The sequence below is a fragment of the Numenius arquata genome, chromosome 7 (genome assembly GCF_964106895.1).
Source record: "Numenius arquata chromosome 7, bNumArq3.hap1.1, whole genome shotgun sequence".
Classification (NCBI taxonomy): domain Eukaryota; kingdom Metazoa; phylum Chordata; class Aves; order Charadriiformes; family Scolopacidae; genus Numenius; species Numenius arquata.
In genome coordinates, this window is record NC_133582.1 from 41,818,805 (window position 1) to 41,846,046 (window position 27,242).

General features: G+C 47.6%; 2 protein-coding genes across 6 annotated transcripts; one reads left to right on the forward strand and one right to left on the reverse strand.

The window, feature by feature from the left end:
* Positions 1-9,733, forward strand: SNRPD1 (small nuclear ribonucleoprotein D1 polypeptide). 3 transcript variants are annotated; one of them, XM_074150709.1, is made up of 5 exons: positions 1-213; positions 1,422-1,530; positions 3,001-3,077; positions 6,194-6,385; positions 8,724-8,897. In XM_074150709.1, the coding sequence occupies exons 1-5, from the start codon at positions 162-164 to the stop codon at positions 8,798-8,800; spliced, it is 507 nt and encodes a 168-aa protein (XP_074006810.1). In that variant the 5' UTR covers positions 1-161; the 3' UTR covers positions 8,801-8,897. The 3 variants fall into 3 exon arrangements, with proteins under 3 accessions (XP_074006810.1, XP_074006811.1, XP_074006812.1); XM_074150710.1 differs by lacking the exons at positions 1-213; positions 1,422-1,530 and adding an exon at positions 2,207-2,392 and having other exon boundaries at positions 8,724-9,733; XM_074150711.1 differs by lacking the exons at positions 1-213; positions 1,422-1,530 and adding an exon at positions 2,379-2,392 and having other exon boundaries at positions 3,001-3,081; positions 6,321-6,385; positions 8,724-8,800.
* SLC6A20 (solute carrier family 6 member 20) lies at positions 9,511-27,031 on the reverse strand. Of its 3 annotated transcripts, XM_074150705.1 has the most exons (11): positions 26,911-27,031; positions 22,945-23,085; positions 22,134-22,225; positions 21,344-21,571; positions 19,722-19,832; positions 19,107-19,348; positions 14,503-14,665; positions 13,815-14,019; positions 12,883-13,042; positions 11,215-11,380; positions 9,511-10,297 (listed from the first exon to the last, which is right to left on the reverse strand). In XM_074150705.1, the coding sequence occupies exons 1-11, from the start codon at positions 27,029-27,031 to the stop codon at positions 10,148-10,150; spliced, it is 1,779 nt and encodes a 592-aa protein (XP_074006806.1). In that variant the 3' UTR covers positions 9,511-10,147. The 3 variants fall into 3 exon arrangements, with proteins under 3 accessions (XP_074006806.1, XP_074006808.1, XP_074006807.1); XM_074150707.1 differs by lacking the exon at positions 22,945-23,085; XM_074150706.1 differs by lacking the exon at positions 19,722-19,832.
* Positions 27,032-27,242: the final 211 nt, after the last annotated feature.

Sequence of the window (27,242 nt, forward strand, 5' to 3'; positions counted from 1 at the left end):
GTCCTTCGTGCATATTTGTGTGTGGATTCTGTTCACTAAATATAAAAGATTTTTGAATCCTAATGCTCCTCTAAAATGAGCTTTTTTGTCCTGTCTTGTTTATCTAGGACTGATGCAATATTCTACTAATCATTGTTGGGGTGAAAGGACAGTGTAATTGGATGTTCCTGAAGTTGCAAATGTCTTGCACTGTTTCAATACTACAGTCTCCAGGTGATTCACTAGTTAGCGAGTTAAAATATAGAGTTTTCTTTCTAAAGATGTAAATGAAATCAAAGAATGTAAAAATCCTTTGCAGTGTTTATTGAACCTTCCTTATGCTAAAGGTCCAAAGTATTCCATTACTTTAAGAATGGGTCACAACATAAAAGGTGAACTTCATATTGTTTTGCTAGTCGGCTGCTTCCGTTCTTCTGTTGAAATAATTTATGAAAGAAGGAATAACAACATGAGAGCGCGCGTTTGGTCTAAGCTCCATGTTTGCAGTTGGAAGCAGCAGCTTGCTTTTCATGCATGATACTGTAACATGTTCTTTAAAAAAAAAAAAGAGGAAAAAAAGCTACAGAATAATTTGTGCTGGTTAATAATAAATGTGTGTCTTTACATTTAGTGCTTCCAAGCTGTATAAAAATAAGTAATCCTAATCAAGGACCAATTTTAAACTATTTTGTCACTTATTTTATATGGTTTGTTCGAAACCAGACATGGAACTTGCTTAAGGCGCTGTGCATTGTTTAATATTTCCTGTAAGTACAGCTGTATATTCAGATTGCGGTTATAAAATTTAAACGGGGGGAAGGGAGAAACTTGTAGAATACTAGGACTAGCGCAGTTGTCACTATTGAAGCCAGAACACAAAACACCGATGTTCCAGTGTTTCCTTGTGTTACGACTGAAAATATGTACAGATTTTTGCAGCTATTTAACCGTTCATTTTAACCTTTAATGTTTCTGGAGGCCTCTCTGGGTTTTGTGTAAACATAACCTGTTCATAAGCACTAGTACTTGCAAAGTATCCGTTTGCTTCTAGATGCTGTAAGGGAAATGCCAGTTGCCTGTTAACTGGAAAAATCCTCTAACTTAAAATTTTTCAAAGGTGAGCTCCATTATGGGCACAAAGTACAAGAAAACCATAGATTTGGTATTTAAAGGTAATGGTTTTGGTGGCTTACTGGCAGGTGGCGTTCGAAACTCAGTTCAGTTGTCTTGCAAGTCTACAACTAAATCTTTTCATCTTTGAAGAACTTGTTGCAGCAAAGACCAAACTTGAATTGCTAATATGAAAGGTTTGGAAGATGTAGAGTAGTGTAGGTTTTAGAAGTTGGAAGGCACCTGTATTTCAGTGCTTTGCAAAGAGTCTGTACTTCTGAGATCACAAATGGTGTACTCATAAATGACAATAAAATGTTCAACTTTTCTAGATACTGTCTGTGGTGCATTTTGTGCTTCGGGGTGGACTCTTCCCAAATTGTTCCTTAGGAGCTGTTTCTCACCAGAAGGATGCTTTGGTTTTGGATCTGCTTGTTGCAGGTGAAGATTTGGTTATTCTGTGCTTAAATATTTATAATCTTGCACTGTACCCTGTGTGAGAGCTGGCAGTTCCAGTCTTTGTTGCCAGTCCGGATCTCAGTCTGAGAACTGCTGTGCCTGAATTTCTCTGATGCTGAATCCCAAGTGTCACCTCTGCTCAGTACTGGTGGCTCTTTACTTCCCCCACCAGACCGCTATTGCCTACAATAGGTACTTGGAGAGAAAATGTTAAAATTTTGGATAATGGAGCTGTTAAGTTCCTTAAATAAATGAATTCTTTAAAGGTTGTACTTGGAGTCATAGAATCACAGCATTGCCTAGATTGGAAGAGACCTTTTCAGATCATCTGTATCTCTAAGCGCTATGTCTGCTCATCTCTTAAATACCTCCAGGGATGGTGCCTCAACCACTTCCCTGGGCAGCCCCTTCCAGTGCTTAATGACCCTTTCAGGGGAAACATTTATCCAATACTTCTTCCAATACAAGACGAGCTTGGCTACCGCAGACCAGCGTGGAGCTCGCTGCCACCGCAGTGCGTGAAGCCGCCGTTCACCTCTTCCCTCCCGCCGCCATTTCCTTCCCTCCCTCCCTCAGCGCGGCCCCGCCCCGCGCATGCGCCGCCCCGCCGGGGGTGAGGGGGCGCTGCTCCCGCCCCTTCCGCCCATTCATCGTTGTCGACGGCGGCCGCTTCCTGGCGCCAGCGGCGAGGCGCGGCGCGGCCTGCTCGGAGGAGGCCTCGCACCGCCCGCGCCTCGGGGCCCTTCCGCCCAGGGGCTCTCGTCTCCCCGCGGGGCGGCCGCCGCTCCCTGCCCGAGGCCGCCCGGCCGCAGCGCCGGCCTCCCGCCGCCATGAAGCTCGTCAGGTGAGCGGATGGAGGCGGATTGACTGCCAGCGACCGCTGCCGCCGCCGCGGCGGCGAGGCGGCCCGCGCGCTCAACGGCCGCCCCCCGCCGGCCTAACGGCCTCCTGGCGGGACCCCTCCCTCACCCCCGGCCGGTGGGGCGTGAGGCGGCGGCCGACGCCCGGATGGCGGCGGCCGGCCGTTCGCCTTGCAGGGCCTGGGCGCGGGGTCAGGCGGCGGCGGGGGCCGGGCCTGCGCAGGTTCCTCAGTAAAACCACCCTTTCTGAGGGGGGAAAAAACCACCCCGCCCGGGTTTGGTTAGAGTTACCTTCCTGAGGTATTAACGAGCTCCAAAGCGTTTCCTTTTTTGTTCAGCGATGGCCGTTTGGCCTGGGTGTAGCTCGCTGGGTTCAGCAGCGGGTCAGTCAGGGGTCTGTTGGGGGATTTTGTGCCTTGCTCGCCTGTAAGGCCTTGCTAAGCATCTCCGGCAGCATCTGTGAGCTCTGGAACGCTGTTGTTGGAAGCTCAGGGTGTGTGAATACCTGGTGCCTACTGGTTTTCTTTATCAGAATGTTAAACATATAAGGCTTTACGTGATAGCCAACAATTACTTTGTTTTTAATTTCTAGGTTTCTAATGAAGCTGAGCCATGAGACCGTGACCATTGAACTGAAGAATGGGACACAGGTGCATGGAACTATCACAGGTATGTCAGGACAGAAGACAGCAGGAAAGTCTTGCCCGTTACTTTTCTGCTAACAGTTGGCAGCTGTGGTTTGGACTGAGCTTTTTTGTTTTGTACTCCCTCTGGTGGGGACCTTCTGTGTAAAACGCGGGAGACGTTCTTTGTAATTTACATCTTTATGTGCAAGCTTAAGGCGCGTTCATTATAGAGGAGCCTGGACTTTTGCAGAAGTTGGCTGGGAGGCAGTAAATTCGCTGTAGTCTGGGAGCCTCTCAGCCTGACGGCAGGCTTTGCTGACAAACAGCCTTGGGGGCGAAGGAAATAATCTTCTCCAAGCCGTCGGCAAAGCTGGTGTAAGCATGGTGTTCTCTTAAAAGATTTAGAAGCACGATAATACTGGTGAGGTCGTTTTTCTACCCTATCAAACTGGTAGTGGATATACGGCTAAATTTTTTTTATAAGGCATTTCAGTACATCTGACTTTTGTTTGTGAAATTGTAATGAGCTATGGTCACGTCAAACCCTTACAGCTGAATTGCCGGAAGAGGGGGGACTGTTTTAACGTTAGTACAGACAAATGGCAAACGTGAAGGTGTTGGTTTGATCTGAAATCGGTTAAACTTTGTGCATAGGCAGTTTTAATCTACAAATTAATTAATTTTGTTGAGGGTGTTTTTGCTGTGGTTAAGGTGAATCTCTATGGAAATGCGTCTCATGTACTTGCATTGATGTCGTGAAAGTGATTTGAAAACAGGCAGAATGGGATCCTGGTGTCAAGAACCTGGTCCCCTGCTGTTGCCAAGTGTCTGTCACATCATGTAAGTTTGTGGGCGTTAGGGGTGCTTCTTTGTGTCGCTGAACTGATAGTTGCAGAAAAAGCCTTGATTGTTCATTGTATGGTTCTCATATGTATTGTTTTGTTTGCTTTAATGCTATTAGTGAGGGGTATTGTTCTGAGAACGCTCATGTTGGTGTTACTTTAGAGATGAGCAGGTGTGTAGGTGGGGCTCCATATTTAATGACACAAACCCTACAGTTAAGTTGATGAAGGTGCTTGATGTGCTTTCCTTCACTCACCCCAGGCTACTTTTAGACGCTTTTATGTCCAGGCACTGTTAAAAAAATAAAATTATAAAACTTGGCAGAGTTCTATTCCAGGGGATTGCTTAGGTGCTTTTTTGGCCAGTAGCGGTCTGCTGAGATTTGGCAGTCAAAAAGTGGCATTGTTTTGCAGCTGGATCCCTCAGCTTTGATTAGACCTACCCCGGTATCTGATTGCAGCACGCTCTGTTGAACCCAGCTAGGTAGGGAGCAAACAAACTGCTTGTCTCCTCACCTCAGTGCTCCTGCAGGTTTCATGCCTGCGCTCGTGAGACCCCACCTGGAGTACTGTGTCCAGCTTTGGAGTCCTCAACACAGGAGGGACATGCACCTATTGGAACGGGTCCAGCAGAGGGCCACAAAGATGATCAGAGGGATGGAGCACCTCCCCTGTGAAGACAGGTTGAGAGAGCTGGGGTTGTTCAGCCTGGAGAAGAAAAGGCTCCGGGGAGACCTCATAGCAGCCTTCCAATATCTGAAGGGAGCCTACAGGAGAGCCGGAGAGGGACTCTTTGTGAGGAAATGTAGTGACAGGACAAGGGGTAATGGTTTTAAATTGGAAGAGGGGACATTTAGATTAGATATTAGGAGGAAATTCTTTACTGTGAGGGTGGTGAAGCACTGGAAGAGGTTGCCCAGGGAAGTTGTGGATGCCCCATCCCTGGAAGTGTTCAAGGCCAGGCTGGATGGGGCTTTGAGCAACCTGGTCTGGTGGGAGGTGTCCCTGCCCATGGCAGGGGGGTTGGAACTCCATGATCTTTATGGTCCCTTCCAACTCTAACCATTCTATGATTCATTGTTGAGCAAATGCTCTCTCGTTTTCTGCTAGGAATCTGTAAAAACTTTGAACGTAATCCGTGTTTCTAAAGTGACGATCTTCCCTTTATGCTAATGGGTGAACTATGTCACTAATTGCTATGCTGTCTGCAGATTATACAGTGCCCTTTTCCTCCTGGGCTGTCTATTGAAGAGGTGGGTTTCACATGCATTACAGAAACCAAGGGGGCTGGTCAGGTGGAGTGCAGGTCTCAGAGAGCTGTGGAAAATCTAGAAATTAGGGGAGAGGACAGAAAAATATATGGAATAAGCACAGCATAATTGGTTCTTCTGGTTCTGGCCTGCTCATGTATGTTATTTGTATAACATACTTACATATAAGGCATCTTACAGTTTGTCTTTCTGTGTTTATGAAGCGAGACAATAATTATTTTCACCACAAATTGTAGTTTGTAGAGAAGTTTGAACACACAAAAGATTTTCCTCATGTGGGTGCCCTGTCACTGAATTAGCAGGTGTTTGGAAACTATGATTTCCATATTTTGCCTAGATTTTTGATGTGAAAAAGTTACTTTCATTTTGGTCTTCATAGTTAGAGCTCAAATCCCATGCAAGACTTGTCATATGTAAAATAAAAATTAATATAGGCTGCTTTTTAATGCTTTTTAGGGCTGTTATTCAATACATGCATTCAGCTGAGACTTTATTCTCGTTTCAGATAGTTTAGCACTGCCTAATGGGCACGATGCTGGCTGCGTACAGGTCTTACAGCTGGCTGGTCATGGAGTTTGTAACCCAAATGATTGTTTCTTGCATTTTACATCCTTTCCTAGAAGATATCACACTAGTATTAGATGCATTTTTTCAGAAAATAAATGCTTCTTTGGCAGTTGGAGTTTTTCTAAGGCTTGCAGAGAGAGGAAATGATCAGGTTATTTTTCCTCAAAGGTTTGTTCTGCTGCTTTTTAAAAGAGTCAAAAGCCTAGTATTAGACTTCTGTAATAAGCAGCATTTCATTTGTTATTCAAAGGAATTGTTCTAACCATTTACAAAATTGCTACAAAGGCAGCAATTGATAAATTAGCCAGCATAATTTAAGAGAGAAAAAGGCATGTCGTTTCCTTCAGAGCTTAATTAATGAATGGCAGAAGCAGGTGTTAATGAACAGGATAAATCTTGAAGCACGTGCATACCTAGATAGCCAACAAGGGACCGTTTTGTAGGCGTTCACCCCTGAGATCAGACTTGTGTTGTTTCAGGAGTGGATGTCAGTATGAACACGCATCTCAAAGCAGTGAAAATGACACTGAAGAACAGAGAACCCGTACAGCTGGAGACCCTGAGCATTCGAGGGAATAACATCCGCTACTTCATTCTGCCGGACAGTTTGCCTCTGGATACCTTGCTAGTGGATGTGGAACCAAAAGTCAAATCCAAGAAGAGAGAAGCAGGTTAGTTTGTGCTTTCCTGGTCTGTTTGTTCTGCCTTTGTGTGCATTTTAGTAACTCTGAATCTGAAGACGGCTGATCTGAATGTCTTAATATCTGTGTTTGGCAGCGAGTTCTTTCATCTTTGAGGGTTGGATACTGAAGTGGCTAAGGCAACTGCCTTGCCCACCTTCTGAGCCTCTGTAGAGCTTTCTTTCCTGTGAAATTATGCGTATGGCTTTTCATACATCTGTTTTTAAAAATGTAAATGTTTTTAGGCTTGAGTAAATCTTAACCTGTCACAGTCTCCATCCACATTGACACCAGGGATTTACATTTCCTCTTCTCGAGTGTCTGCTGTGTTTGCCCAGTTTAGATAGGGAACCTCACATCGCCTCATGAGAAAGTCCAGAACAGGCTCTTGAGCAGTGCTGAATGTGTCACTGAAATTCACGTTGTGGATTTAAAAAATCTGTCAGAGAACTGAATTTGAGAGACCTTCCTGGAATTTTTTTTTCAAAAGCTTGTTGGAGAAAAACCTTTTCCTTAGAAGCCTAACAGTACAGATAGTAATTCCATTTTAATCCACGCTATGAAAGATTAATATCCAGTAAACCCCAGAGAATCTCTAGGTTGTCTTCCAGCAGTGTGTATTTTGCCCAACAGCTAATCTGTGTGTTTTTAAAATAATGAGCTAATTGTGCTAATAATTCATTAACTAATGTTGTACCTTTTCTCCTGTAATTGGAGTTTTGGATCTGCAGTGTGTGATCCGTGTGTGTGTTACACACTGGAGTGTTTACCTGACTGAAATGGTATGAGAAGCCTCAGGTGTGTGCGCCGCTAAGAGCCAAGTGTTGTGGCTGCTGTCTTTAGAGAGAACAAGGATAAAGCTCCTGAAAGTGTTTGGCTCCTCTCACATCCAGTAAAAATCATCTGACTACATGGAGAAATGGGAGTATGGTTGGATTGCGCTTTTTTGAACCTCACGATGTGACGTGAACAAGAACATCACTATTTCTTTTTAATGTTGAAGAAAGAAAAGGAGCTGTGATAGCGCTATTTACCTCGGTGTAATACTCCTTGCACACCGCAGCTGCATTGTGCTGTACTCTGCCTTAATCTGTAAATGCCCTTGGGCCTCAAAAGCTTGTAACTCATGGTCTGTCCTTGGCAAATGAAATTGTCAGCGGAAGGCAGGATGCTGGCCGAGAGATGTACTTGGCACGTGTGCCTCAGGCCCGAGTGTGCTGGCACTTAGTGAACTCGACTCTCTACTGATGCACCTAAGTGCTGTAACTGTTGAGTCGGTGTTGATGCTCCCGTGTGTTTTACACAGACACAGTCTATCACCAGCAAAACAAACGACACCTTGTTTCTCACAGATTTGTTCCCTGTCTCTGCTCTTTCTGCATTTCTAATCTAATACCATCAGATGGAAGAGAATAATTCTTTCAGCCTGCTTCTTGAATGTGGATGCTACTGTGTGTCTCTTGCCCAGCCACCCACTTCCACAGAATTTTAAGTTTCTTGGTATCTTTTTGAGCCTTACACTGACAAACTTGTTTGAAACTAACCAGTCATTTCCAAAGTTTGTAGGGTGGCCTTGCAACCCGATGGGACAGGTTGTGTTTCTTCAGGAAAAAGGGGTAAAATGACACGTTATCACCATATGGGTCAGAAGACATCCAGCAGTTACTTGCAGCCTGAATTATTCTGTGATTCTGCCTTCCCTTTACCATTAAATAGCAGTATTTAAAAGGAGGAACACACAGCCAAGACCCTGGGCTGCAAATCACGTCAGAAATTGGCAGAGGCATCATTGAAAACAGCAGGAGCTGTTTGGTGCTGGGATCTTTACATAAATGCTGCCCTTTCATGTGGTGCCTGAGCTTGGGAATCTCCTAGTGTGTTAAAACTGGCACTTCCCTTTAGCAGAGTGCTTTATGAACTACAGTGTGCGCTACGGGGGGGAAAGAAAAATCTTTTCCAGTGTAGTGAGTAGTAACAAAATATTCTTGTCTTGCATATGCTGCTTCTGATGCCTGAAAAATCTAGATTTTATCAAAATAAAAGAAGAGGAAACATAGTTCTGTGTCAGACTTAGAGCATTTGGAAGCGGCCAACTGTGATGCGATATCCCCTTGTTGTCTGCAGTCTGTGGAAATCAGATACTGAAAAACCTTATGCAAAAGATGAAACTATTGTCTGCAACTTACTGAGCCTTAACAGATTTATATCTGACTTAGTGCTTCCCTGTGATGAGACATTATGTTGTTTATGCTCGATAGAGAATGTTTTAATCAAAATGAAAGTATTCCTGGGTCTCACTTGATTTATCCTTCTTGTTTCATCCGCTCAGTTGCTGGAAGAGGCCGGGGCAGAGGCCGTGGGAGAGGCCGAGGCCGTGGAAGAGGAAGAGGGGGCCCAAGACGATAACTTCTCACCACGCAACTGCTACCAAATTCTGGGCAATTTCGGCTTTTTTTTGTACAGGTCTTGTTTATGGTATCCATTTTTAATAAACTGAAATGTGAAAAAGTTGTCTTTGCTTTGTTAGTGAAGTCTGGGGCGGGAGGATTGTCCTATTTCTAGAGGCTGCTGCAGACTAAGCATGTCTTGTTGCTGTTGGTTGTCATTGTCAAGGTTTCACCTGCCCCTGAAGGATGTACAATTACCTCTTGGTTTTTGCCCCAGAGCAAGAGACTCGTGTTGGTGTGCTTTAACAATGTTTGGTTGAAACTAATTCCTCTTTTATAAGGCACTTGCCATCTTCTACTGGTTACATAGTTAAGATGCTCTTCTCGGAACCCGCATCCCATGAGTGTGTCCCTAATGTTGTTCTGCAGAGTGACCTCTTTAAAGTTCATAGCTAGAATTTTACTGTTTTCTATGACATGAAGCTTATAATTTAACCATGTTGCTTTCTTTCTGCCACATTCACAGAGGGAAATGAACCAGTTCTGTGGAACTGCTGGATTGTTACATCTCATGATTAAAGCATACCTGGGTATGAACTTTGTCAAAGCTGATTACATGGCACACTTCTGGTTGGGTGGGGCTCGTAAAGCAGCTTTATCACAAGTTTCTTTCAGTGGACTTAAAAAGTGCATTCCTAGAAAATACAAAGTACAGCACAGTGCACAGTTACATACTGGAATTGGAAGTTTACTTCTGGAGATGGGAGAACTTCTGCAGCTCACATATATATAAAACCTGCTTTGCTGGACACAAGTGTTAAAGCAGCGGCGTTGGACACACACATCTCAAATACCATCCTGCTGACTCTTCCTGTGTAGGAAAGTGATTATTCACATTTGCAGTGGAAGACTTCAGGAGTTTCATCTGTTGATGAAATACAGATGTCATTTCAAATAATGTGCATGCTTGAGCGTGGCTTTCTTGAATGCTACAGGTAGTTGCCAGTACTTTGGCGCTTGGTTGCTCATGTTTCCACAGGGGCTGTGCTACAACAGAGTGGAAAAGAATTGCCTAACGTTGTGTAATGGGTTGATAGACTGGTTAATTTGCGCTGGCCCTTTGTGAGCTGCTCTTCTGTTTTTTTCCCCTCATACAGAGGCTATATTAAAGCTTCATCTTGTTACAGAAGAGCTTTTTTCCCCCCGAACCATTGTGGAACTTCCCAAGATCACTTTTTGGTCAATATAGCACCCACCATTCTTGACTCTATAAATAGCTGCTACAAATAATGGTTGCTGCTGTCTCCCAGCAGTGGCTGGTCACTGACGATGGGGGCAAGGTCTTCTCAAATCCAGCTGGCGGCATTCATGCCACAGTTGAGACTCTTTCCCTCTTCAGTCTCTTCCTTATAAAAGTCACTAGTGCCCCCAGGGGTATGCACGTGGTGGATGCTGCCACCAGCAGCCCGATCACTGCCAGGGCGTAGCTCGGGTAATCCTTGGTCACCAGTTGCCCCTGCAAGGGAGAGAAGAAGCATTGGAACTGTGAGACTTGGGGGTTTTTTTGGTGTCTTGAGCTATTTCAACAGGACATGGGAGAAGCACTTGCAGGCTCAGCCCACGACTCGGTGCTTTGCTTTGCCCAACCACGCAAGCTTTAAAGTGGTAGAAAGGGAGCTGCTGACAGAAATATTGGCAAAAATGTTTCTGTAAGCTTTGGCAAAGAGAAGATTTTTGGCTTGATTTGCATTTCTTAATGAGATGTCTTGGCCCTGACCCCTGTCGGGTCTCTGTGCTGCTCCCGTGGAGCCGGTGGGCTCATGCTGACACCCACTCAAGAGGCCAGGCTCACTGCTGGGCCCAAATCAGCAGCGACATGAAAACAACCTGTGCAGTTTGTTTCTGCGTGCCAGGAACATGTCCACAAAAGGTTACAAAACCAGTGATTACTGATCCAATCATAATTCAAATACGCAGTTCAGCATTCATACAAAAGCCTTTTGGCCATGAGGAAAAATGTATACGGAAATTATGGAAGCTATTTATTCCAGCAGCAGCTCGGTTCTGTTAAAATGCCACTAATTTTGTTCCAAAATACTAGGCTTTGGAAATAATATTTCCGCTTAAAGTGTATTTTTTAAGATGATATTTGAGTTTTCAACATGAGTAAAATGTTACTGTTTGAATTAGTAGCTGAAGAACTGCAGAGGGGAAGGAGTCCATTTTACAGACCCGTGTCATCGTTGGCACTAGGTCACGTTTCCCCTGTTTTACCTTGCCACAAAATTAAATTTATCTTGCCCAACTCCATCTGGGAGCTTTCAGAAGGCAGCCTGGTGGGGCAACGTAGTTAGGAAGGCAGGCTGTGTCCTTGCAGGAATTAAGGAAAGTTTTAAGAAAAATAACAATCAACCAACCCAAAAACTAGTTTACCTGTGTGGCATCCCATGCTTGGTATTGCAGAGTTCCCGTGAGGATGTAGTCGGTGATGTAAAATATAAATAGGCTTATAATTAGCAAAGGACTAGCAAAAGCCCACATAATCTTCCAATACCAGTTTGGCTTGTGCCCAATCATGCTGTGAAGATCTTTCTCAAATCTGTATTTAAAAGAAAAAAAAAAAAGACAAATATTTTTGAGGAGAGCTGCACGTGTTCAATCGATACCTCCGTCTGTGTTACTTCAAACCCACCTACAGAATTAAGTATGTAAGATGATGGGAGAGGGGAGGATAGTTGTCCAGGACACTGATGAGCAGAGAGGTGGTGTCAGAAGAGCTGGCTCACCAGGATCACGTAGTGAGGGTGAAATCAAATTAAAAACATCACAGAGCTTCCAAGAGGTTCCCAAACTGTGGAAGAGGAGCTAGAAACAGGTACAGCAGGGAAAAGCCCCAACAAGCATCTGCCCGGAGTCTAAGTTCAGACTGTTACTGGTTTAAGCTGATGGAGAAAAGCGATGATGCTTAAATACTGTGGAGAAAGTACTGCTCATTTTTGTGTAGTTGAGTTGTTCTCACTGCTGTTATTTGACTGTCTTTGAGGCAGGACTAAAGTTGGGGATGGTACCTAAAATCATGCAGGAAACCTGTATCTGACTTGAAGGCTATCAAAGAATCATAGAATGGTTAGAGCACCTTAAAGATCATCTAGTTCCAACCCCACTGCCATGGGCAGGGACACCTCCCACTAGACCAGGTTGCTCAAAGCCCCATCCAGCCTGGCCTTGAACACCTCCAGGGATGGAGCATCTACAACTTCTCTGGGCAACCTGTTCCAGTGCCTCACCATCCTCACAGTAAAGAATTTCTTCCTAGTATCTAATCTAAATCTCCCCTCTTTTGGTTTAAAACTGTTACTCCTTGTCCTATCACTCCACTCCCTGATAAAGAGTCCCTCCCCATCTCTCCTGTAGCCCCCTTTAGGTACTGGAAGGCTGCTATAAGGTCTCCCTTGAGCCTTCTCTTCTCCAGGCTGAACAACCCCAACTGTCTCTCAACCTGTCCCCATAGGAGAGGTGCTCCAGCCCTCGGACCACCTTCATGGTCCTTCCCTGGACTCATTCCAACAGGTCCAAGTCCTTTGAACTCATCAAGGATGTAACGCCCATGCATCTCTCCATGTACTGTGCTAACGGACTATCAAAGAAAATACTATAGCCTTTTCCTTTCCAAACACCTCTGCTGTGTAAAACCTTTCCTGATGCCGCATCTTGCTCTTACCCACAAGGGATGACTTGGGAGAGCAGCGATGGGCAAGGTTTGAAACCAGATGTACTGGCGCTGTCCTGCCCACACAGCGTGGCTGTGAAAGGAGAAGCAGAGTTTCGGCAGAAGGTGCTCTTACGACCAGGGACAAGAGGAGCTGGGAGCCACGTGTACAGCTCATTAGCACTTCCCTGCCTGCAGAGAAGGTGTTGACCTGTCCTGGCCCCCACACAGTCCTAAACCCGAGGCCCTGGAGGGGGTTCTGCAGGGCAGGGGAGACCCTTATCCTTGCTGATACTGTAGCGTAGGAGAAAAAAATTAGCTGGAGGTGGTATTTCTATTCTTAGCCAGTGGTCACACCCCTGCTATGAAGAAAGGAGGGCTTGCGCTTTTACCTTCTTATCCCATAGATGTAACACACGGCAATGGTTTCTACCAGCACGATGAACAGCAGCGAGAGGGTGGCTGCGTAGTCATTGAATATGTCAAACCAGTAATTTCCAGCCTCCATCGTGAAGGTTAGGCCAATCACGCAGTTAATGAAACACACAGCTCCTGCATGGATAAAACAGGGACCTGTTGTTACACCTGAAGATCCAATTGCATGGGGGAAATGTTGGACTTCTTGTGACTGAAAAGCTGGTGGAATTTCTACTAATTTCTGTTGGGAAAAGCTTTCTCAGAGAAAAAAGAATATTTTTTTTTTTTGCCCTTTGGAAACAGCATGTCTCTCTGTGTGAATGTGCTGGCGTACCCTTAAATTGCTGCTCCTTAGACCTGTGCAGTCAGAGCACACCAGTGCAGCAAAGACAACCGAGTCTCAGCTGCAGCCTCATCACGCGTGTGTGCAGCATCTGCCCTTACTGCTGGGCACCCAGTTAAAACAGGTTTTAAGGTGGGACAATTGATTGCCATTCCCAAACAGGAGCACGTATCACTTTTGGCCAAAGACTGAGCTGGTTCACAGTTGGGATACCAGTGATGTGACTGAAGAGCCACTCATCGCAGGTGTCTTGACATGTCTCCTGGGCCCTTTGAGTGTCACCAGTCAGCAGACACCAGTCTGAGGGAGCTGGGGTGTGCTGGGAAGCCTGCAAATACACACCCACGATTGCCCTAGTGCTTTGAGAGCTCCCGAGGGAAGGTGCTGAACAGGCTGGGCAGGATTTCCCAAGGGCAAGCAAATCCTGCCAGAAGGCAGCATATTTGATGTTCTCTGCTCCACCTGAGGTCACAGAGGGACCCTCAGTGGCTGTGGGACACCAAAGCTTTTGCACGCACGTGTTCTTGCCCTGCACGGCCTGTGCTGCTCATGGCAGGCACTTACCTGAGATCACCTCCTTGGGGAAACGGGCAGCAATGACCTTGCTGTCGGTCAGCGGGGTGAGGATGGCGGCGGTGTTTCCCAGCATGCTGCCAATGCCCAGCATCAGCAGCATGACGAAGTAGAGGACGGAGTACAGCTGGGGCACCTCCATGTTTTTGATGGCTTCAGAATAGACTATAAATGCCAGCCCTGTCCCCTGGACGGCCTGCCAGTGAGAAGGGGCAAAGAAATGAGTTACAGGCTGCTCCTCAGCTCAGTTAGGGACATAAGAATAGGGACATATGAGACTGATCCTCCACAATGACAAGATACAGCCATGGTGGTGGTTCTGCACAGGAGATGCAGATGAGATCTTCAACAATTTATTAAACCGGGCAGAAATTGGCACAATCCTGCTCGTAGTGAAGACATTTGCCCCATACCTCTGTGACCTGCCCTGTCCTGCAGCTGCGGGCAGCAGTCTGGCTGCATCACCACCTGGCTCAGTTGCTAACAAGCCAAGAGAGCCCCTTACTTGGCTGACCCAGTGCCCCCTGCCCCATCCCGAGGTGCAGAAGTGAGCCCCACCGCAGCTCCCAGGGGTGTGGATGTACCCCCATGGGGCTGAGGGGCTCGGTGGGAGGGTCCAGGCTCGGTGGGAGGAAAGGACAGAGTGAGGCTCCAGGGCTAGCACAAAGCTCTATCTCACCGTATCAAGTTCAGCTTCCAAGCTGCAGTTTTTAAGCTGCGGCGATAATTGGGCATATTCCTGCGGGTAGGTGGCCATGAGGTATTCTTTCATGTCATTGAGGTTGTCTGCTGTTAGAGAGCCTTCCTCCAGGTCAAAAGCGTTCATCAGTATCAGGATCACCCTGGAAGAGATCATGGGAACTTAATGGCTTTCAGGTCAAGGTATGAGATTGATGCCAGTTTTACACCTTGTCCCCTTCTCTATCAGCCCCCACATGGGGATGCTCTGCTGGCCCTAGGGCTTTGGTCACCCTGGGTGGGAGCTGTGGTACTTCGAGGGCCATGTTGGGATGTGGGCAACCTTCCGCTTATCTCGGCTTCAGAGGGAGCAAGTCCCACACCCACACTGCCGCTCCCAGGCAAATATTTTGGGTGCTGGCCAGTGCCAGCTGGCATCTCTTCCGCTTTGCCCTCCAGTCCCACACAGAATCACAGAATCACAGAATCACAGAGGTTGGAAGGGACCTTTTAAGATCATCTAGTCCAACCAATGAAAAAAAAAAAAAAAAAAAAAAAAAAACCAAACAAACACAACACAAAAAAACAAAAACAAAAACCACCACACACGCAACCCACACACACACCACCACACCACCCAACACTAATCCATATTCCCAAGCACTATGTCAACTCCTCTCTTGAATACCTCCAGGGATGGTGCCTCAACCACCTCCCTGGGCAGCCCATTCCAATGCCTGACAACCCTTTCAGTAAAGAAATATTTCCTAATATCTAACCTGAACTTCCCCTGGCGCAACTTGAGGCCATTGCCTCTTGTCCTATCATCTGTAACTTGGGAGAAGAGACCGACCCCCGCCTCTCTACAGCCTCCTTTCAGGTACTTGTAGAGAGCAATAAGGTCTCCCCTCAGTCTCCTCTTCCCCAGACTGAACAACCCCAGCTCCCTCAGCCTCTCCTCGTAAGACTTGTGCTCCAGACCCCTCACCAGCTTCGTTGCCCTTCTCTGGACCTGCTCCAGCACCTCAATGTCTTTCCTGTGGTAGGGGGCCCAAAGCTGGACGCAGTACTCGAGGTGGGGTCTCACCAGTGCCGAGTACAGGGGGACGATCACCTCTCGGGTCCTACTCACTACACTGTTCTTGATACAGGCCAGGATGCTGTTGGCCTTTTTGGCCACCTGGGCACACTGCTGGCTCATGTTCAGCCTGCTGTCGACCAACACCCCCAGGTCCTTTTCTGCCAGGCAGCTCTCCAGCCATTCTTCCCCAAGCCTGTAGCGCTGCCTGGGGTTGCTGTGACCCAAGTGCAGGACCCGGCACTTGGCCTTATTGAACCTCATCCCGTTGGTCTCAGCCCATCGATCCAGCCTGTCTAGATCCCTCTGCAAAGCCTCTCTACCCTCCAGCAGATCAACAGTGCCACCCAGCTTGGTGTCGTCTGCAAATTTGCTGAGGGTGCTTTCGATCCCCTCGTCCAGATCATTGATAAAGATGTTGAAGAGAACCGGCCCCAGTACCGAGCCCTGTGGGACACCACTCGTGACCGGTCGCCAACTGGACTTCATTCCATTCACCACCACTCTCTGGGCCCGGCCCTCCAGCCAGTTTTTAACCCAGCGGAGAGTATACCCATCTAAGCCATGAGCATCCAGTTTCTCCAGCAGGATACTGTGGGACACTGTATCAAAGGCCTTGCTAAAGTCTAGGTAGATAACATCCACAGCCTTTCCTTCATCCACCAAGCGAGTCACTTTGTCATAGAAGGAGATCAGGTTTGTCAAGCAGGACCTGCCCCTTGTGAACCCATGCTGGCTGGGCCTGATCACCTGGGCATCCTTCATGTGTTGCATAATGGCACTCAGGATGATCTGTTCCATCACCTTCCCAGGCACCGAGGTCAGACTGACAGGCCTGTAGTTCCCTGGATCATCCTTCCGACCCTTCTTGTGGATGGGCGTCACATTTGCTAGGCGCCAGTCGGCTGGGACCTCCCCAGTTTGCCACGACTGTTGGTAGATGATGGAAAGTGGCTCTGCAAGCACTTCTGCCAGCTCCCTCAGAACCCTCGGGTGAATCCCATCTGGGCCCATAGACTTGTTTATGTCGAGGTTATGGAGCAAGTCCCTCACCATCTCCCTTAGAATTACGGGGGCTTCGTCCTGCTCCCCGCCCCTAACTGCTAGCTCAGGGGTCTGGGTACTCGGGGGACACCCTACTCCACTGCTAAAGACCGAGGCAAAGAAGGCATTCAGTACCTCAGCCTTCTCCTCATCCTTTGTCACTATGTTACCTTCCATATCCAGGAGAGAGTGGAGGTTCTCCCGAGTCCTCCTCTTGCTATTAATATATTTATAGAAATTCTTTTTATTGTTTTTAACATCCAGGGCCAGGTTCAGTTCTAGCTGAGCTTTGGCCTTTCTAATCTTTTCCCTGCATAACTTTACTACACGTTTGTAATCTTCCTGAGTCGCCTGTCCTTTTTTCCAAAGGACATAAACTTTCCTTTTTTCCCTGAGCTGTGACCTTAACTCTTTGTTCAGCCAGGCCGGTCTCTTCCCTCGACAGCTCGCTTTCCTGCGCACAGGGACAGCCTGCTCCTGTGCTTTTAGGACTTCTTCCTTGAAAAGTGTCCAGCCTTCCTGGACTCCTTTGCCCTTCAGGGCTGCCTCCCAAGGGACTCTGTCAAGCAGACTTTTGAAAAGACCAAAGTCTGCCCTCCGGAAGTCCATGATGGCAGTCCTGCTGGTTCCCCTTCTTGCTTCCCTGAGAATCAGAAACTCTATCATTTCATGATCACTGTACCCCAGACGGCCTCCAACTGTTACATCCCCCACAAGTTCCTCTCTGTTTGCAAACAGCAGATCAAGTAGCGCTCCTTCCCTAGTTGGCTCACTCACCAGCTGTGTCAGGAAGTTATCCCCAACACACTCCAGGAATCTCCTAGACTGTTCCCTCTCAGCTGTATGGAGTGCCCAGCTGATATCTGGTAGGTTGAAGTCACCCACCAGGACAAGTGCAAGTGATCTCGAGACACCTGCTAGCTGCTTATAGAACATTTCATCAACCTCTGCATCCTGGTTGGGTGGTCTGTAATAGACTCCCACCACAATATCAGCCTTGCTGGTCCTCCCCTTGATTCGTACCCACAGGCACTCAACTCTACTATTACCCTCATTTATCTCCACACATTCATATTCCTCCCTAACATACAGGGCCACTCCTCCTCCTCTCCTTCCTTGCCTGTCCCTTCTGAAGAGCTTGTAGCCATCCATTGCAGCACTCCAGTCATTCGATTCATCCCACCACGTTTCCGTGATGGCAACTACATCATAGCTTTCATGCCGTACAATGGCTTCCAGCTCCTCCTGTTTGTTGCCCATACTACGTGCATTTGTGTAAATGCACTTTAGCTGGGCTAGTTTTCTTGCCATTTTTATGGGGGGGTGAGGCCCAACACCTCCCTGACCATGCTCAGACCCTTCTGTGGTATCCAGCCTATCACTGTCCCTCATGTCATTACCACATGGGTTACCATCCTCCACCTCTGCTGAGGCAACAGGCCACAAGACCTTGCTAGCACTTTTACCCATCGGCACTGGTAATCTGCTCCCAGGCTCCTCCTTAGTAATCCTGCTTTCATCCCCATCCCCCTTCAACCCTAGTTTAAAGCCCTTTCAATGAGCCCTGCTAATTCTTGTCCTAATATTCCTCTTTCCCTTTGGGTAAGGCTTGCCCTACCAGTTGCCACCAGGTCTAATGTCCTATAGAACATCCCATGATGAAAGAAACCAAAGTTCTGACGGTGACACCAGCCTTGGAGCCAAGAGTTAATCTGCTGGCTCTTCCTATTTATACCCTCATCAATCCCTGCAAGTAATGGGATGGAGGAGAACACAATTTGTGCTCCTGATCCCTTAACCAGCTGTCCAAGGGCCCTAAAGTCTTTCTTCAGGGCCCTTGGACTACTGTTAGCTACCTGATCCCTGCCTACTTGAAATACCAATACACCCGCACCCCACCAATTTAACAAGCCTTTGGCAATGAACTAGCAGTCTGGTTTCCTCTCTGATCAGCAGATAGACTGAAAGCTGTAAAAATATGAGTAAAAGTGTAACTGCCACAGGCCCTGTGCCAGGGACTGCACGTGAGCTTGCTGCCTCAGGGCACTATCCTGCAGGCTGCTGGGCACCTCCAGAGCATCACCGCTGGGGAAGCTGAGCTCCTGACACAGGGCTTAGCCTTGAAGGAGTTGGGGGGAATCTAAGCATCACTGCATTTTATTGATCAGCCCCCACATCCCCCAAAGCATGTGCTAGAACTGGAGTGCAGGGGAAATTGCTGCTGTGACTTGCCCAGGCAAACTCATCCTCTTTACCTGGCCCTTACCTGTAAGTGGCACCCAGGGGCCAAAAGGCACACCGGCTCCGACCTTTCATCTCAACCTTCATCACTTTAAATCGTGCCATTAGCTTTATTAGAGCAGTCTCAAGGCCGAGTTTGGGGCAGCTCTGGCAGCACAGTGTGCTGTTATTTATTTACCTCCCCCCATTGCCTTCCCCAGAACAGCTTGTGGTGGAAAACAAGTGAAATATCAGCCTCTTACTTGTTGATACAGCTTTCATAGTTAAACGTCGCCTTGAAGCCGTAGATGGAGAAAGTCACGATGCTGGCAAATATGGACGTGGTGCTGTTGATCAGTGAGACAATGATGGCGTGCCTCTCGCAGTTGTTGCTGGGCTCGTTGTAGCTGGCGAATGCAATGAGGCTGCCAAAGCCCAGGCCCAAAGAGAAGAAGATCTGCGTGGCGGCACTGATCCAGGTCTTGGGGTTCGACAGCTGCTCCAGCTACAAAACCAGATGGGGAGAGTGGGAGCATGAAGCTGTGCACAGATGCCCAGCACTGCCCCTTCCAGCCTGCAGGGATGGAGCCAGTCTTATCTCAGAGGTGGGTTTTGGGCAGGGTTACTGCTCAGTCTGGAAATATATGCTACAGGTTATGTCAATGGGCAGGTCTTTTTCTGCAGGAGAATGGAAGCAGCTTACAAGCACCCTGGCAGAACAACCTCCAGCTGCTCCCGCCTGGAGTTTCCAGCTGCCTGATCTAAGCTACTGCTGCAAAAATCCGGTATAAGGAAAAGGAGCATTCCCACCGTTTAAAAACCTACACGTGTGGTAACTAATAACATTTCATGAAAAATTCTGTGCAGTTTTTCTCTACCTTCGGCGTGAACATGTAGATGAGCCCGTTCACAGCGCCGTGAAGTGTTAATCCTCTGATGAGGTATATGATGAGAACACAGTACGGCAAAGAAGCTGTTACGTAGACAACCTGAGGAAAGGAGGAACACCTTGGTCTAAAGAACACACAAAACTGATCATAGTAGATTAGCTCTTTCTCACTTACTTTACATAAATAAATCCCATTATTGTCTTTGCTACCTCATAGTAGCTTGTAGCTAATATTTCTTTAAAGAAATATTTTCAGATAAAGCAAACTTTAGATTTAAGTTTTAGGGAAACAAGTTTTTATTAATAATAAAGATCTGTGCTACTGTTCCCAGGGTCTTCTCTTTGACTGGAAAAATAAGAACAAAATCTAAAATATTTGCAGCATTTACAAACTCAGTTCTGCAGCATTTAGTGGATAAACAATAGTTTGCAACCATCTCTCAAGAATGTATTAGGCAAAAGTTACCCATCATCTGCTCTAGGAGGAAGGCGAAGGGATCTCATAAAAGGTCAAAATCAAACTTGAATGGAACTATTTTAATTCAGATGTGAAAAAGACTTAACATGACCCAGATGGAGGACAAGGGGAACTAAATCTTTCAGTTGTCTTCCATGAGCTTTTCATGAAACCCCTGAATTTGAATCTAAATGTTCAATCTCCACGTTGGAAAAAGCCACTTGCAAGAAAAGAAAAAAAAGAAAAAAAAAAAAAGGGAGAATGCAATCAATTTCTCTTTGCTGGGATGTACCCCAACGGCTCACCCAGAAACATATATAAAAACTAACTCAAAATACACGTCTTCCCAAGCTCTTGGGAAGAGAATCATCTAGGCAATTACCAAATATTCCTCCCATTTGCACCTGCTTGCACTGGCAGCTGGCATCTGCCTTTCCCTGTCACACACCTGGAGATGGAGCAGCTTCACCCTCCCCAGTAGGACAGCCCTGTGCACTGCTGCTCCTGCACAAGGGATGCAGGGGGAGCCCCCTGCGCCACCCCTGAAGAGACCCTGCCTTCACGATGCTGTTTCAATGCTCCTTGGCTATTTATTTATTTTCTTTTTTTGCCCCCAAAGCCAGCTGCAGCAAGTTTAAGAGTTTACAGTCTCTTGGCTTTCTGCATTCAGCTAAAACGATTTGGGGATTTACAGCCCTCAGCTTGCTTCTTAATGCAGGCTCAGCCAGGACACTGCTTTCCAGCCCCCCTCCCCCCCTCCCCCCCTAACTTCTGGTGTGAATAAAAAGTGAGTGAAAATGCCTGGTAGACGTACTTTTTTTCCTTGCAAAGGCTGAGGAACAGACACCTCCTGACACAGCTCTGCTGTGGCAGGCAGCTTTCCACAGGGCCCGTAGCCTGGTGGCTGGTTTTGCAGCAGAGGTGGCTGCATTTAAAGACTTCTCTGGTTTTGTTCTGTTTTTTTTTTTTTTTTAATATCACTTAGTGTTTTGGTTGAGCCTTCTTCAATTGCAACCTAACAGAGTGGCAGAGGCAGCAGGGCTGGCTGCTCCAGGGGAGATGCCATAACCCCAAGTAACAGCGGCCATGGCTGCTGCCTTTTTGGTGCTCATCTATCCTCCCCACATCCTGGCAGGGCTGTGCCTGTCTCTCACCTTGCCGGTGGACTCAGTGCCGCGGAGGATGCAGAGGTAGACCACCAGCCAGGCCAGTATCAGGCAGAGGGCCTGCTCCCACTGTATGCTCCCGCTGACCTCCAGTGATGGAGAGATGTTCAGGGTCTCGCGGTACCAGAAGTACTGGGTGGACGACGTCTTCTCACACTCCTCCTCGTAGCCTGTACGGTTGCTGTTCACGGGGCAGGTGGCCCATGGCAGGGGGTCCTGCAAGGGAGGGGAGGAGCATGGGGTGAGCATCCACCATCAGCATGGTAGGGAGAGCCAGAGTGCTGGTGGAAATGAAGGCGAGGGTGGTTTTCTGGACCCTGGGTTTTCTTGTCCCCACGTTGTGCTGCCTGGGGTTGGGGATGACTGTCTTCCCTGGGGATGACCTCTTCTGACCCTCTCCCCAAGGACAGACCCACTCTGCCTCTCTCCCCTGGGGATGACACTCCTGATCCTCTCTTCCAGGGCCGACCCTCTCCCCTGCCTTTGGACAGGGACCCTCCCCTGCCCAGGGTGCAGGACACCACGGCCACCAAGGTACATATAAGCAAGGTGTCAAGGGACTGGCCTTGGCCTGACACTCTGATGCCCCTGGGGAGCCCCAGAGAGGGACACCCCTGTCTCATTTTTTCCACCCTGGAAAAGCCCTGGGTGGGTTTCTGGAGCTTTTGTTCCTCCCTGGTTGATGACAGTGCCAGGCAACATCCAGCACCAATGCAAAGCCACCACGACCCTCCGTGGCCACAGCAGGGATGCACTGTGCCACTGGGAACCCACACACCTGGAAGGAGTGGAAGAGGTACCAGAAGGCCCAGGCATTTATCACGTTGTAGTACATGGAGAGGAAGAAGGAGACGACGACGCTGGCAACACCTGTGGGCATGGAGGGAGGTGCTTGGTCAGCAGCAAAACCCCAAAACGCCCAGGGCCCCATAACGCCCCATGGGGGCTTTGCTTCTGCACGGCCCCATGCAGAGGGCACTCCTCTGCCGCTGCAGCCTCTTCCTCCTCCCGGCAGGGCTATCCTGCACTGGATTTTATACTTTAGCCCCTGGGGGGGGTGAATATTCAATGTACTGTTAAAGATAGAACGTACTTGTAAGCAAATTAAGAGATAGTTTGGGCTATCAGTGTAATTTAATAATTTAATAACTTAATAATGCAGCTAAGAGCGAACATTGGTAAATGGTAGGCAGCGACGGTAGGAAATTAAGGCACTGTTTTATCACTCAGTGTTGAATTTGTCAAGACAATGCTCTTGGGGTCAAAGCCCAGTGTAGGCAGCCCCAGGGGCTGGGTTAAGCTCTGGCCTTCACATCGTGATTTTGGCAGTCTGTCTGAGGACAGGGGGACCCACACCTCCGTGCTCTGGGACCTGGTACCAGCAAACCAGGGTCTGGCCCTGACGCCTCACCAGGGATGGGGTAAATGCATGCTGTGGGGCATTTGGATAACAGCTTTGCTCTGCCTAGCGAGACCCAGTAAAACCTCATTTCCCACCTGGTTTCTTCTCTGAAAGATAAAACTCTCCATTCAAAAATCACCCGTGTTCCCCAGGTGCTTAAAAATACAGATAAAAAAGGAGAACATACCGACACCACAGAGGTAGGGGCTGATTATTTTCCAAGCGCCAATGCTGCCCTGACGCATGCGCTGCCCCACGGCCAGCTCCAGGTAGAGCAGAGGCATCCCCTCGACGATCAGCATGATAAGATACGGGATCAAAAAGCCACCTGCAAGAAAAGCCCAACAGACGGCTTTCAGCAGATCACAGCATAATAAACACCACGTTGCCCTATTCATGGTCAAATCTCCCCATTAGTGTCCCAGGAAGTGGCTGGGGCTGGGTCCCGTCCAGGCACCTTGTGTATTGAGTGCACGGCAGAACCCCAAGGGACATCTCACGGGGTTTCAGGTGACATCCCAGATGCCGGTGGGTGCCGAGTGCCCGGGCGTGGGGAATTTTCCACGGGCACTTGGCAACACTGGGATTTCTGCTGTTAAAATGTGCCGGTCGCCACCCCGGTGTGGTAGAGCTGCCCAGGTGCTTTGCGGGCAGTTTGAGCAATGTTCGGGGCTGGGGCTGTTAAAGGGTAACTAAGCACCAGCCAAACCTTGTAAAAGATAATGAGAGAAAGAGGACGAGGGAAAGATTTACTTTGTGTGCATCGGTCTGCAGCAGAGCCGAAGCACTCGATGAAAAAGTAACAGCAGCATCTGCATTGAGCGAAGTTTTAAGTAACACATTGAAGTCTGGCCTTGCTTAAAAAAAACCCCAAAACTACAAAAACCTCCCCCAAGCTCCCATGCTGAGGCCACAAGTGCCAGCAAAGGGATGAAAGGTCCCACCTGCAGGAGCAGACCCTGGGACAGAGGCACACAGCCTCCCCCTACCCACGTCTGCTCATCCCCATTTCCCTGGCACAGAGAGCCGCAGGGATGCTCCTCCGGAAGAGGAACAGCAGGAATGGGTTCCCACCCGGCAACCAGGATGCACTTCGGCTTAAATTTCTGCTGGAAAAAATAAAATCCTTGTCCTCAACTTGGAGCTTGCTTTAGAAAGAGCTGCTGACTGAGTCAAAAACTGGATTTTTGCGAAGGCTTTCCTGCTTCCCTTTTTACAGCAAGCCAAAAATATTTACGTAAATATCTCTTATTTAGGATTTAATCTGCGGCATTAACATTCCTCGCAATGGGCTCGGTGCAGCGCTGCAGAGGAATGAACTCCGGGCAGCAACTGAGGCAAAGAACTGGAAATAAACACCTAGAAATAATCCGGTTTATTCTGGGAATTAATTTCCCACCTCCCAGCTCTCTCATTATTAACGACCCCTTTGTTAGTCTGTTAGATAACTTCCTATGCCACAAGGGAGCTGTCGGAGGTTTAAGAGCTCCCGCAGCCGCTCCGTCCTGGCGGGGTGCGAGCTGCCCCAGGAGCCGCCAAGGGGAGTTTTGCCATGTACTGCAGGGGAAGAAACAGTGTTAGGTCCTTTGCAAAGGATTTTCTACCCTCCCAGCAGCGTTGGTGATGGCTTTGTCACCTTGCAAGGAGGAAGAGTGTCCCCAGGCTTGCTCTTCACCCCAATGTCCCCCCAGCAGCTGGTGGTGCTGGGGCTGAGCCCCCTGCCCCTTGCTCTGCACCCTGTTTGCATGCAGATATTGCTCCTGATATAGCTCCTGCTACTTTTCCTAAAGGGTAAAACCTAAAATGCCTCATATAAGTGACTCAGGGCAGCTGTATGCACCAGCTCCTTATCCGCTGTGAGCCTGTACAGCTCCATTGCTCATTTACACCCAGTGTTGCTTCCTACGGTGCCATCCACCTGCGAAAAACAGCCCCCAGGCCAAACCCCTGCACTTGGCACATGGAGTGTGTCCTGGGTCTGTTCGAGGCACCTGGCTTGGTCAGCAGCACTCTGGCCTCTGCTCAGCATCCCACGTGGTGCCCAGGAGTTTCCTCGCTCAGAGCTGAGTGCTGCTGAGCGCCCGCCCGGCTGCAAACCCATCCCAGTGTCCTTTCAGCCTGGCCCAGCTGCTTATGGTCAGAGTAACTGCACCTACAAGGTTTGAACCCCCCTTGATCTGTTCAGGTCAAGCTCTCTGGAGAAGAAGGAGGCAATATGCTGATGAACGGAAATGCAGGAGGTTGTAAAGTCTGAAAATAACCCATTTATGACTATTATCAGCGATAAGGATGGCATTGCTCTGCTGGGCACGCCAGGGACTGGCTCTGTGCTTTGCTACAAGGAAGATGCCAAACAAGCAGTTGCTGGCATCCCCCCTAAGCCCAATTCCAGCTTTTAAGTTCCTGAAATGATGTTTTGTCTGCATGGGTTTTGCAGACCCCTGGCAAGCCACCAAAGCCTTCTTAGGAGGGCAGTGAAAAACAATTAACAAAAGCAAAGCCTGCTATCAGGAGAGCTGCCTCTCCCCTTGGAGAGGTAACCAGGGAGGACAAAAGTAGTAGAGAAACTACTCTTATAAAAACATGTTTTTCTGGAAATACTTGGGTTTATTGAATCTCTTTTTTTCTGGTTAATCAAGTGTTCCAGTTTTGGTTGTATTTCAGAGAATTTTCACCATCTATTACAGCACTGATGGCTGATAAGAAGAGGATAAACCATGCAAAGACCCCAGTGTCTGAGTTTTGCTGTCCTTCAGGATGTCTGCCAGGACAGGCTGCTAGTGAACTAATCATGTGCAGTTTAATTGCATACAGAAACACTTGCATTTTAACTTTGTGCTAGAGTTCAGTGTCAGACATGAAGTCCTTACCCTCAAAAGCATCTGCGTAGAGAAATACACCCAGAATTGCTTCATGTCTATCACTTCTGCCCTCTGAAACATTTAAGAAAGCCTCAGCCACCGCAGCATCCAGCTTCTACTTTAATTTCACCCATGTGTTATTCGGATTTTTCTGACCTGATCCCACAGAGCAGCTCTGATGCCATCCCAGCACTAAGCTGGCTTTTCAACAGCTAGCTTGAACCAACTCCTACCACCACACGTGCATTAAGAAATAAGCTACAAGCCAACAAAACAAGCACAAGCCAAGCAAAAAGCACTTAAACATATCAGTGTGTTTCTTCCTGAAAGGAAGAAAAGGCAGAAGCAGACCAGAAGCAAATGAGGAGGATGCTCATCACGCCACTTAACACACAACTGAGACAGGTCCAACACTACAACAACAGATGCAGTACAAGAAGCCATATAAAACTGGGATGTCTTATAAAGAGAGGTTCTTTATAAGGATTCTGCAAAACATGGTCATTAACCAGTGGTAGCTGTATACCAGAAAAGATTATTAATGCTGGTTTTTAATTAATCTAATTAACTGACTTTTGATTTCTAAGGAAGAACATCCGTGGCCGGTATACCATATAGACATCACCTTTCTCCAGTTTGGACTTGAAGAGTGATAAACTTTCACAGAGCTGTTTTTTTTTTTTTTTTAGTGAGACCAAACCAATTTATTCCGTTTTCAAAGCTTCCCAGGAGCTTTAGCTGTGGAAGTCCTGTTAATAAAGGAGTTTCAGCCAACTTCAAGGCAGATTTGCAGCCAAGTTATCACCTCTTAGTGTAAGAGACAACACATTAATGACAGCAACTTGAAATGATACAGATGATCCTTAAATTAAATCAGCATAAGCATTTCCCTTTCCGAATATCTTCCAAGTGACTAGCAAGGAACTGAACTAGTTTCTAATGCCTTCAGAGTGGTTCAATGGGGCAAGAAAGTAATAAATGAATTCCATGTGGATCTACATTTCTCACTCTACCTCCATCCTTTTTAAAAACACAGGTTTTCTCACTGTTTCACTGTACTTCTAGGAAATGAGTGCCACTGTATTGGGGCAGCTGTCAGGGAAAAGCCTTATGCTAAAGAATTTGTAAAATAAAGCAGCAATAGAAGAGATTGCACACCAAAAAAGCCTGACCTCCTGCTCTGCCCTGGACCCTGCTGGGTAGACAGGGCATTAGCATGGGCAACATACATTTGGATTTAAAGCTTGCCACGCTCCTCCTCGAGGGAAGCAAGAAACATAAGCCACACTTACCTCCTCCGTACATCTGACATAAGTATGGAAACCTCCACACATTTCCCAGCCCCACAGCATAGGAAATGCAGGCAAAAACAAACTGCAGGGGATTGTCCCACAGCGGCCGAGATTTCTCCATTGCCTACTTGCAGGCAGAGGTTTCAGCAGAGCCTTCCTCCCTTCACTGCTTCAGGTACTCTGCCAGCCCTGCCTCAGACTCCACGCCAGCCCGGCTTGGAGGGGAGGGAAAGGCGGAGGAGCTATGCTTGCCAATTCCTATCAAGCTTTTTAATTACTAATCTTATTAACAGGCACATACTGAAGTAGGAATGCTGGTAAATAGATTATAG

Bases quoted from the DNA above. Each gene is read 5' to 3' on its own strand.
- SNRPD1 (XM_074150709.1), top strand. From the start codon at position 162: ATGTTCCTGAAGTTGCAAATGTCTTGCACTGTTTCAATACTACAGTCT. The intron at 3,078-6,193 runs GTATGTCAGGAC...GTGTTGTTTCAG, and splicing joins GGTGCATGGAACTATCACAG to GAGTGGATGTCAGTATGAAC. The intron at 6,386-8,723 runs GTTAGTTTGTGC...TCATCCGCTCAG, and splicing joins ATCCAAGAAGAGAGAAGCAG to TTGCTGGAAGAGGCCGGGGC.
- SLC6A20 (XM_074150705.1), bottom strand. From the start codon at position 27,031: ATGGAGAAATCTCGGCCGCTGTGGGACAATCCCCTGCAGTTTGTTTTT. The intron at 19,349-19,721 runs GTAGAGAAAAAC...CTGGTTTTGTAG, and splicing joins TCTACATGTTCACGCCGAAG to CTGGAGCAGCTGTCGAACCC. The intron at 14,020-14,502 runs GTGAGATAGAGC...TCTCACTGGCAG, and splicing joins TGGAAGCTGAACTTGATACG to GCCGTCCAGGGGACAGGGCT.